Source organism: Adiantum capillus-veneris, chromosome 11 (assembly GCF_014529385.1).
Source record: "Adiantum capillus-veneris isolate H3 chromosome 11, ASM1452938v2, whole genome shotgun sequence".
Lineage (NCBI taxonomy): Eukaryota > Viridiplantae > Streptophyta > Polypodiopsida > Polypodiales > Pteridaceae > Adiantum > Adiantum capillus-veneris.
The window spans coordinates 114,390,453-114,402,521 of record NC_140941.1 but is presented as its reverse complement, the minus strand read 5'-3'; the positions used below and the strand labels follow the sequence as shown (position 1 = coordinate 114,402,521).

The 12,069-nt window shown below is 44.0% G+C and overlaps 1 protein-coding gene across 4 annotated transcripts in view; it reads left to right on the top strand.

The window, feature by feature from the left end:
• The window catches only part of LOC147447864 (flagellar radial spoke protein 5-like), a 91,045-nt gene that overhangs the window by 3,072 nt on the left and 75,904 nt on the right, over positions 1-12,069 (top strand). For 3 of the 4 annotated variants that reach the window (XM_086523732.1, XM_086523730.1, XM_086523733.1), the window contains exons 2-4: positions 9,959-10,069; positions 10,452-10,544; positions 10,624-10,714. In XM_086523732.1, the coding sequence (XP_086379858.1) occupies positions 9,959-10,069; positions 10,452-10,544; positions 10,624-10,714 (295 nt within the window). The remainder of the gene's footprint in view (positions 1-9,958; positions 10,070-10,451; positions 10,545-10,623; positions 10,715-12,069) is intronic. The other variant, XM_086523734.1, reaches the window with a different exon arrangement.

The following is a 12,069-nucleotide window of genomic DNA, read 5'->3' as shown; positions in this document are numbered from 1 at the left end:
GCAGGTCTTTATGCAAGCCGCAATGAGGCTAAAATTGCTTTGCTGCGTAAAGAGCTAGAATCGAAGATTATGCATGAGGAAGATGAAATGGACACTTTTTTTGCTGGTGTCAAGGATGTTAATAAGCAACTAATTTCTGCAAGAGCAGTCATTTTTGACAATTCACTTGTGCAGACTGTTCTTGATGGCTTTGCCAGATTCTTACCAGACTTTTGCTAGTACTTGGAGACTTATGACCCAAGGAAATCCTAAAGTTGTCAAGTTTGATGCATTATGCACATTGCTGTTGCAAGAGTCACTTTCCAGAAAACATAGGACTAGGCAACGTGCAATTGAACAGGCTTTTATTGCTGCTCAAAGAAAAGGTAGAAATAGCAATGTAACCACTTCTTATGGTTCTGCTGCGAGTGACAAAACTTCTGTTCCTAATGCTTCTGCTGACAGTACTTCGTCTTGCAATTCTGGTGATAAGAGCAAAAAGAAGATGCATTGTGGTTATTGTAAAGCTAATGATCACTTGATCAAGCAGTGTCCGAAATTGAAGGCAAAAGAGGCTAAGAAGAAAGAGGCTTGATCCACTACAAGGTCCAATACAAGTGCAACGATTGTAGAGTCTTCTGTCAAAGGAGATTGTGATGTTGATGTTGATGCAGAATGGACATTTAGTGCAGAGTGCACTTATGATCTTATTATCCATGATGCATGTATGTCAGTTGCTACAGATTCACATGCGTGGTATTTTGACAGTGGTGTTACAAAGCACATTACCTCACATTGTGATTTGTTTACCTCTATTGAGTCTGTCCCTCATGGGAATACGGTGACTTTTGCAAACAATGCCTCTTATCCTATTCAAGGAGTTGGAAAGATTGTGCTTACTGCTACAAATGACAGCTCTTTCACACTTGTTGATGTAGTGTATGTACCTAGGATAAAAAAGAACCTTTGTCTGTATTTGCACTTGCTAGACTTGGTCTTGTAGTCAAATTTGTGGATGACAGATGTACAGTTCATGATCTCAGTTTTGGTGATGAAATTGTTGCATCTTGCCTTTTGTGTCATGGGCTGTATAAGCTCACTTTGTATGACAAGTGTGGACAAAATTTTGCAATTGCAGTTGCAGATTCAAGGATTGTTTCAGATGCAAAACTGTGGCATGCACGTTTTAGGCATTTGAATTTTGCTAGTTTACTGCGTTTGCAGAAATCTGATATGGTTGCTTCTTTGCCGCCTCTTGAAGCACCTGTCAAACATGTTTGTGAAGGCTGTATTTTGGGTAAAATGCAGCGTGCTAAGTTTCCAAAGGATGGGTCAGTTCGTGCTACATGCAGATTGTAGCTTGTGCATAGTGATGTTTGTGGGCCTATGCAAACTCTGTCCTTGGGACATTACTTGTACTTCGTGACTTCCATTGATGACTACTCCAGGCATGCATGGATATATTCGTTGAAAGCTAAGTCCGAAGTGTTTATGTGCTTCAAGCAATTTCTTGCTATGGCTGAAAATGTCTCGAAATGTACTATGGGCACCCTCCGTTCCGATCGAGGGGGAGAGTATATGTCTCATGAATTTAATGCATTTCTTGCTAGTCGTGGGATAAAACACCAATGTATAGTGTCGTATACGCCCCAACAAATGGTGTTGTTGAGAGGAAAAATAGGTCTCTTAATAAAATGGCACAATGTATGGTCAAGAGTCAAGCTTTACCACATTCGTTTTGGCTCGAGGCTATCATGTGTGCCACTTATGTACTCAACAGGTGTCCTACAAAAACGTTGTAGTCTATGACTCCATATGAAGCATGGCATGATAGAAAGCCATTTATTGAGCACATGCGTGTTTTTAACTGCTTGGCTTATGGTTTAGTGTCACAAGCGCAGTGCAGAAAATTGGATGATAAGGTTGTCAAATGTATTTTTGTTGGTTATAGTGCTGAAAGCAAAGGTTACAGGTTGTACTATTCGCAAACAAAGCGTATTTTGGTCTCACGTGATGTTGTGTTTGTGGAAGATTCTATTCAGTCTTTGTTGTCATGTACTAGAAATAGTAATGTAAGCTCAAGGACATTTATGACAGTGTAATGCCTCTTTTCAGTGGTTCAAGTTCGAATGTAAATTCAAATGAAGCAAATGTACAGCCTATGGGGGTTTCTGAAAATGTTACAGATTAGCCTATTATTGATGCTGATGTACTTGAGGAAAGGGCTGAAAATGAGCATGCTAGAGGTATGCCAAAATGGATGGTGCACACTTTGCGTGACAGTAAATTGGATGCACCTTTGTCTAGTCATACTCGTTCTGGTTCTCGCCATGTCTCTTATGCATCAGATTGTTATGCTTTGGTTGTGTCTAGCTTATGTGATATAGAGGAACTGCTTCATCTTTTAATGAAGCACAGAATTCAGAAAATTGGATGGCTGCAATGCAATCAAAATATGATGCACTTATTAAAATGACACATTGACTTTATGTGATTTGCCTCCTAGCAAAAAGGCCGTTAGTACAAAGTGGGTTTACAAGTTGAAACGCAAGCCGGATGATGAGGTTGATTGCCATAAGGCTCGACTTGTTGCAAAAGGCTATGCGCAATAGAAAGGCATAGATTATGAAGAAACTTTTGCTCCCACTTGTCGTATGACTACTGTTCGTTTTCTATGTGCATTGGCAGCTCATTTTGGTTGGGATGTACATCAATCTGATATTGTTATTGCTTTCTTGAATGGTGACATTTTTGAGGAGGTCTGTGTATTGTAGCCTTGCGGTTTTGTCAAGAAAGGACAAGAGGACAAAGTGTGCAGATATAAGAAGGCTTTGTATGGGTTGAAGCAATCTCCTCGTGCTTGGTATGAGAAAGCTGACACTCATTTGGTCAAACGAGGCTTCGTAACAGTTCAACAGAAAGCACATATGTCAAGCGTGAGGGCGATGTACTTCTCATTGTTGTTCTTTATGTGGTTAATTTACTGATCACTGGTCCCAATGAGACATATTGCTGAATTTAAGGTTGATTTGAATGCTACTTTCAAGATGAAAGATTTGGGGCTGTTGCATCATTACTTGGGCATACAGTTTAAGCAGTGTGATGGTGGTATTGCCTTGTGTCAGAAAAGTTACATAGAAACATTGCTATGTAAGTTTGGACTTGAGGATTGCAAACCTATTGCCACTCCCATGGAAACAGGTTTGAAGTTGAGTCTGGTGATTGTGCTGAAGTCACTCTTTACCAAACTCTGTTGGCTACCTCATTTATTTATGCAACACGAGGCTGGATATTCAGTTTGCAGTCTCACACGTCAACAGATTTATGCATAGCCCAGGATCTAAGCATTGGCAGGCCGTGCAGAGGATTTTTTGCTACTTGAGTGGCACTTTGCATCTCGGCTTGTTTTATCCCAAGGGGGGATCATTGCCGCCAGATTTACTTGCTTTTTCGGACTCAGATTGTGCTGGTAGTTATGACACGCGAGTGTCCACAAGTGGTTTTTGTTTCATGCTTGGCAGTTCATGTATTTCATGGTTGAGCAAGAAGCAACCTACTGTGGCCACTTCGAGTTGTGAGGCTGAGTGCAGGGCAGTCTTCAAAGCTACGGTTGAGTGTGTATGGCTCAGACGCCTTATGGCTAATTTGGGTATTGGACAAGACATTGCCAACATCATCTACACTGACAGTCAGAGCGCATTGGCAGTTGCGAGGAATCCAATTTTTCATGCTCGCACAAAGCACATTGAGGTGCACTACCATTATGGAGAGGTTCTCACCAGGAGAGATCAACTTGGCTTATGTGCCAACACAGGACAACCTTGCAGATCTTTTCACAAAGGCATTGTCTCGTGAGAAGTTCGAAGCTTTCTGCAAAGCTTTGGGCTTGTTCCCCTTTGTGGACTGATGCTGTCCTCAGGCCATGGCACTTCCCTTTACTCTTTGTGCTAGCCCTCGTTCACCGCATCACTCCCAGGGAGGATTACCATATACATGTGGTAGTGATGTGTGTGAACACATTAGGACCGTATGGGCATTTTTTCCCTCTTTAGGAGTTTTTTTCCCCAGTGCATTGTATATACGCCCATCACTCTAGGGCTATCTATCTTTCCATTGTACACTAAGTAACACACTCTATTGTGTGCCTTGAGCTTCCTTCGTCTTCTCCAAGCTGTGCGCGTTTCCCTGCAACCCTAATTCCAACAATGCACAGCAAGGCATTGCTTTCCAAACTCATAGTAGCGGATTGTTTCCTGTGGTTGAGCCTTGGAAACATTTTTTGTTGCACGCCTCTCTTCGGTTTGGGTCTATGGATAGTGCCAAAGCTTAGCGCTTGACCGTGAGATTCATCTTTACAGATGCTCCTTTGGATATATCTCATTTGTCACCCTTTATGTGCTTCTTATTGAAGGTTTGGATGATTTTGTGCCTTGCTTTGATGTGTGTGGAGGAGGTAGAGAGGCAGCCACTTGTTTGGAATGCATATGCGACAGATTCAAAGGGCCGTTAGCTAGGGGAGAGAACACACATTGATCGGGTGAGACCGGCCGGTAGGGCGGTAGACTTTAGCTTTCACCTAAAACTTTACTTGAACTTCACGACACAAAGGAACTTCACAAAGAAACCTATGACAAGAATTCAACACTTCAAACAGACCGCGGCTTGGCAGCTAGAGCGCTCCCAAGCAGACAACGACACCCTGTTGGCCCCAAAGATTGGCGCCCCTTTCGGCATTTCTTTATGCTTATTACACTTGAGAAAAACCTGTAAACTTCTACAAGCTGTCCCACTTTCATCGGGCTGAAATTCCCCTACTCTAATCCGATTTCGGCAGCATAACCATAGTAGAAGCCTCCACGGACAAAATCCCAAGTAAATGGTGACTTTCCACGCACTTTGGAGCACTTCACAAAACTTGGCGAGAAATTACAGCACACTGAAATTCTCTGTTTTTGGCCTCCAATTTGCACCAAAACACCTCCCCGAAGCTCCTGGGACTTGTAGGCATCAAAACTGGTCAAAACCCTAAACTTGCAAAATATTACAACAAGCTGTCATTCTCTGTTTTGCGCTCTGATTTGCGTGCCAATCACTTCTTTGGGTAGCCCTCGAGCTCGCGCACCTATAGGGTCACTTGCCCTTTGAATTAGACGAGATTCCTTGCGGGAAATCTCTCTAAATTGTCCTGTATAAGCACCCAAGTCTTTCCCTGCGTTACCTTGCAGTTTAGGTGCAAAACCCTTAACCTGCAGAAAAACACAGCAGGCTATAATTTTCTGTTTCGCATCATTTTGAGCGGAGCAAACACGTCTGTGCGTTCTAAGAAGCTCCTGCACACATTAGGACAATTCCCCTGTACAATGGACGAGTTTTCACGCGAGAAAACTCCCCGTTTTTGCAATCCTTCGTGATAGAACTCTGCGTACCTGTAGGGGATTTGCAATTAGCTAATCCGGTTCCTGTATAGAAGTCTCTTGCCTTGGCAAACGCACATAAAACCCCCAGAACCGTACATGGTCATCTGAGAAGCCCAACTAGAGGGGCATTATTATATGTGCAAAGGGGAGAGAGAGATGCGCGAGAGCAAATCATCGTGCTACATGAGACAAGGGTGAAGGCAAGCTTTCCAATAAAGTAGTGATCACCTGCACCCCACTACTCGCCCACACACACTGTGGAGCACACTGATAAAAATCAGTTCCTAGTCTCAAATTTGGGCTCCCCCTTGTGGGATGAGCTTCCGGAGAGAGTTGACCTGCAGGTGGCTCTCCTACTGCCATGTGTCTAGTTTGCTCCTATTGGTTTAGTTCCTAGTACCCACCAACTTATGAAGTCCTGTCGAGGGGCCTAAATGACTTTAACTGAGCCTAGCCACTTCTTTACTAGTCAGATTCAAGTGCCAATCGGCCCAACCATCTCGTGGCTGCCTGGCCTTGACTCCTACAGGTGAAATTCTCGGCGAATGGCCGTTTCACACTGGCCTTGCAATGTTCGGGCATTTGTGATTTCAACAAGAGGGTCCCAAAAATTAAATAAAAATCAAGGGAAAGAAACCAACAAATATATAAAGTGGTTGCCACACTCTCGTGACATTGGGCTAGTGTCACAAATGTGATGATGTGGCATTTCAACTCAAAAGGACCTGTTTTAACACTTGAAGGTGGTCGGAACAAATTTTCTCATAAAAAAATGATGACGTGGCATGCTGTATGGACATCCTTGAATTCGCGGCGGATTTTTAGGGATCTGCTTGTGAGCGCGAGCTTTTCACATGTGATGCTTTTTTGCCTTGGGCCTTTAAATATAAGCCTTGGGGACCCTCTTTGGTAATCTACAGTGCGTAGTTTGTAGAGGATACTTTGCGAACCATCACTAAACTCTGCATCACTAGTTGTTTTTTCCCTATGGTTTGAAATTAGTGAATATCTAAGGGGTTTTTTCACTATCAGATTTGTTATCCTTGTATGCCTATGGGTTGACGTAATGCCTTCGGGCCTGTAATTTTGATTATGTAATACAAAAGTGTACCAAGCCCCACTTCTTTTGCACACACACACAGAGAGAGAGAGAGAGAGAGAGAGAGAGAGAGAGAGAGAGAGAGAGAGAGAGAGAGAGAGAGAGAGAGAGAGAGAGAGAGAGAGAAATCAAATGAAATGATATATTAACGTCTACGAAAGGCCAAAGTGACCTATGAGACCAAACTGATTACAATGGTGAGTCTAGTACCAAGTCTGGGTACAAACAAAGAAAACTACAAACTAAAAACTGAGATAGGAGTGCCACCGACTCCTATGGGTGGCTGGTAAGCTGAGCAATGGTATAATGCCACAAAGGTACAAAATGGGGATAAGTGTCACCATGATACAATATAGCAGTAGCATGAAGCCTATCCTGATCGACACTCTGGGCGTCGTGCTAGAATCTTGTGGATCCTCTACCGCAATCTCCGTCGGTGCTGCGTGGCTCCCCTTCTCATTCGTGGTCGTCTCGATCTCCCCAACTCTATGGCTCGATCAAAGAGAGTACCACTGGTGTGTGTATGGGTGGGAACCGAGCTCTGTGGTGGTGGTGGCCCCTCTGCCTGTGTGGTACTCGGACTGAAGAATCTGAGATGCGTCTCTGGGATTGTCTCTGTCTATGCCCTCTCAATAGAGAGTCTCTATGTCTCTGTATCTCAAGTAGAAATAATCCGAGACATCTTTGATCCTGATATCTCACGACTCTATCTAACGAGTCAAAACCATCTCTGAATAAACAGTGAAAGCGTCCCCGAATCTCATAGTAGACTGTGCAGTGACATATGAAGTGAAACTCTGTCTCTGGCTCTGGCTTTGCATGGCGTAACTGACATATCCTCCTGTCTGTTGGTATGCCTCTGAATCTACCTGTCTCAATCCCAAGCTGGTGTGAAGATGTGCGTATTTGGCCTATGGCACATCGTAACCCATGAGATAGATGTGTGTCCATGTAGCTGGGCCGTGTGACAAATCCGTCTGTCGTGAGTTGGAGAAGATGCTCTCTATAGAAAGCCCTCTTCGTACCCAACTCACGTGATGGCTCTATCCATGTCCTCCTGGTATCAAGCTGGATAAGATCCTGCCGAATGAGTCTAGTAATCCCCATCCGTGTAAGAGCCAAAGATGGTGCATCAAGAGAATACTGGAAAGGGGGCAGCCTGTCCATGCTGAAACCATGCCTCTGAAACCATGAGCTCATCTATGCATACCAACATGATGTATCTCCCTGTAATGCTAGCTATCTGGATGACTCAAGAGCAAGCCTAGCATATCTGTCCCTGGTGGTGTCCCATAAGCTGTGTACAAATGATACTGATCTGGTAAGTGCCTCAATCTCCATAGGTGGGGCAGCCAGCTCTGCTCGTATGATGTCATGTGGAACTGAGGTCTTGGCTCTAATCAGCCTAGAAATTATAGATACCAAGGGCCTCTCCATATTACTCCATCCAACACTGTCAACAGATGGTCCCCAAACCTGAACCCCGTAGTGCATAATTGAAGCGACCAAAGTGTCAAAGAGCCAGAGCTTTGTTTGAGGTTCCTGGAACTGAACCTGCGAACAAATCCTCTCTAAACCGCCTAGGGTTGCATAGGCACGAGTCAATCTAGTGTCTGCTGCCACTTTCAATGTGAACCTCGGTCCACTAAAGACCACCCCAAGATATGTGTATGCATCAGTGTACTCCATAATGTCCTGACCATATGTGAAATGTAGGTGCTGATCTCCTGACCCACTGTGGCGTGGTATTAAATATCATGACCTTGGTTTTACCAAGGTTGACAGACAATCCACTATTCCCTGCAAAACTATGCAATGCGTCCAAATGTCACTGCATACCCTCTGGTGAGTCTGATATCAACACGATATCGTCAGCATACAAATTTCAGCGTCACCATGAAACGCGTTTCGGCAAGTAAGGACAGGTGAAACGTTTCGGGCCTTGAAACGTTTCGCTCACCAAGTGAAACACAAGCCGTTTCATTCACAGCAAGTTACCATAGTTTTAGTTTCAAAGTCGGTAAACGCACGTTTCGATCTCATGTTTCACTGTGCTCTCATTTTGGACTGAAACGTTTCGTGGTGAAACGCCGCGTTTCAGGGCGAAACGTTTCGGCCTTGAAACGTTTCGCGGTTACGCTGCATACAATAAAAGAGGGATCCATGTCCCTGCAAGCTGAGCACCTCTATCTCCTCCTCTGTCAATATAATCAGAGACCGCAATAACATACATACCAAATAAAGTAGAGGACAATGGGCGTCCCTGTTTCACTCCGACAATGGAGTGAACTATGTCAGATATCCCCTCTGGTGTGCGTACATGACCCTTCACTGAGCTGTACAATGCCATGATCCCCCATATCAGTTCTGTGGGTACCCCCAATTCCATAAGTCGGCGCATCAATCTGGCCCTCGGTACTGTGTCAAAAGCTTTGCGGAAGTCCAAAAAGCTGCAATATATCCGTCTACCATGTGCTGGACCCTCCTCAATGATAACTCTGAGTGTAAAGACATGATCCAGTGTGGAGAAACCCCTCCTGAAACCAGCCTGTCCAGGTGCCCGTATGCCCATAATCTCTGCCCAACTGCTTAGCCTATGCTCAAGGATGGATGCATACAACCGTGCCAATGTGTGTCCTACCATGATAGTACGGTAATTCCCGGCACTGTGGGGTCTCCTGTCTTGAAGCTAGGTATAATAGTAGACAATCTCCAAGACTTAGGAAAGCCCTCGCACATGAGACGGTTGAACAACCGTGCAAGCATCTCTGCCAACAAGTCCCCAACATGTATACTGTGCTCTGCTAGCAAACCCTCATGATCCTGTGCCTGTCTGGTCTTCATCCTGTCAATGGCCTCCTTTACCATCTCAGTGGTAAAGAAGGTGCTCGTAGCTGGACATGGCTGTGGTCGATCTGGTAGTGGTGACTGTCCAGGTACAGTGTATAATGATGCTGCATACTGCCCCCATATCTCCGTAGAAGTAATCACTTGTGGGGGAGACTGCTCATGGAATAGACGCCAAGCCTCTCCTGAATCTCTACTAAGGAAGAGCTTATATAAATCCTGCTCCATCTGGACCAAGAAAGCTCGCTTCTTCTGTCGTACTAGTCGTCTTGTAGCAATACGAGACTGTCTATAGGTGATCACTCTCAATGCAAGCTCCCGCTGGATCTGAGCTCTCCTCTGTCGACACTCCTCATCATACCAGCTGTTCTGAGGCATGTGCCTAGAACGACGTCTCTGACCAGGCTGAGTGTGTGGGTATGCCTCTGTCTATGTGTAATGTCTTCATGCATGAACATACTTGTGTATCTTGATGTAGGAGTGTTTCCTAGCTTTTAAGGTTTCCAATAAGACGCTGTCAGGTTTTTACACTCCTATCTGGCTGCATGAACCTGTTTGTATGTTAAGAGCAGCTGTTCTTTTTACCTTCACCCTACGACTTACTGTTATTACTTAGGCTTATGGCAGGTTGCAGGGGGCCATGGAAAAATCAATCTCGAGAAAGCCGTACAGGAAATGAAAGTTTATGCAGAGGCTGGATTTTTTGCATTTGATTTGGCAGATATATGTGAGTTGTAGAACAGTTTTACAAGTTGAATAAGCCTGATGTTCGTGCACATGCATTTAAAGTGAGGTTAGCACATTGCAAGGAACTAGGGGAGCACACCATGGAATAAGAAATTGTGTATCTCAATGACTAGAACCCTCTTTTTTTGGGGTATTGTAAAGTTTTCCAAGATTTTTGCTGCCCTTCCCGGTGTTTTAATGATTTACATGATATAAAATTTAACAGCAGGAATAGTTGCTAACAGGTGATAATGAAGAAGAAACAAGAAATTGCCGAGGCTTTCTTAATGTTTTAGGAAATTCTGCAGCTAGCTAGATTTGTAAATCATGCAATCTCTAGCTTTTACAATTTGTTATCCTTTAGCTGATTGGTGAGTTTTCAGATGGACCTTCAGAAGATCTGTATGGAAGATTTATGAAAGAGAAGAATGATGGAGTTTGTTCTTATGGATTTACGAAACTTGTACCTCGACCAGGTTATGACATATGAGCTCAGTCATTCCAAGAACAACTGGGGTTATGAATACCTTCTGATGTGATGGTGCATTCATACAGGTCCTATGACAAAGCACTTAGTGGAGATGAGTATCAACGGCTCTATGCAAAAAATGGGAGTCTCCTCTTTAGACATGGTGCAATTTCATTGGTAAGAAAGTAAGGCAGAATACTTTGGTCCTAAAGTTTGTTCTAAAGTCAAGCACCCTGGATTAAACCTTTCCTTGATGTGCTTATTTTGCATTATTAATGTGTGGAGAAAGCCCTGCCAACAGCTCTTCAACGAGTCCTTGAGCCCTCAATTTGGAGCCCAACTTTCCCTCCAATTCACATGATCAAATTCATCCTTTCCTGTGCTTACGGGAGCCTTTGCTAAACAACGATTTTAATCTCTTTATTGACTACCCTAAGCACACGGGCCAGCTGGCCCACTTGGATAGAAGGTGTATCCTAATATTGTGGGGGGTGGAGGTCTTGGGGCTCCTCCCTTATTTTTTTGAGGTAGAGAGGAGTGGGTCAATTCGATCGTGGAAACTTTTGGGTACAGATCTTTTGGTTCTCACTGAGGCAGACATGTGCTAATTTGTGGTTGGCGACCGGACTTCAACTATAAATAAACCATCATTTTGGGCTCGGTCGGCTCTCATAGGTCTCTTTCCCTCGAGCAAGCTCAACACGAAGGCGATACCAGGTGCTATAATTTGTCAAGGGGGCCTTCCATTGAACACGAGGAGTCAACAACAGTAGAGGGTGGTTTCCCACAGTCACCAAAGAGGAGAGTCTAATCTAAGGGGAGGTTCACACAGCTGAGAAAGGCTTCACACAAGCCAATCAAAGAGAACTTCTCAATCATTACTCTCTCTCTCTCTCTCTCTCTCTCTCTCTCTCTCTCTCTCTCAAGTGTGGTAGATTGGTTATGCCATTTCCCTCTTGAATAACAGGTCTTGAGTTCAACTCCTCGTCGGCTAGATATTTAAGGTCTCTTGGGATAGTTTCCTACGACGTTAAAACTCTCTCTCTCTCTCTCTCTCTCTCTCTCTCTCTCGGAGACCACTTCGCCAGAGAGAAGTGATAGATTTCTTCAGCAGAATAGACTCCACACCCAATAGATCAGCAACGTTGTGGGAAGAAGTGTCATGCTCCTTCCAATGCTACTCAAAGAACAAGGGTGACAAATAGCAGCAGCAACAACGACAACAAGAAATCCAAGGGATTAGCAAAATTAGCAGAAGAAGAAAAAGATGAGGGGAGCAACAACCATATCTATTATGATAGTGATGGTAATGTTTGTGGAGACAAAGTTATTTTGTACTTTCTTTTTCTCTTTTAGTGGATTCATATTTGGAATAGTTTGGGTCAGCTTGGTCCTTGCCTTGATTACATTGTTTGAGGGTAAGATTTTCTTCTCTTGGGTGGAGGTGTCCTCTCCAAAGTGAGGCTATTTCTCCGGTTTATCACCCCAAATGGATACATGGATTGCCTTCTACCCTTTTGTCATAGTCCAAA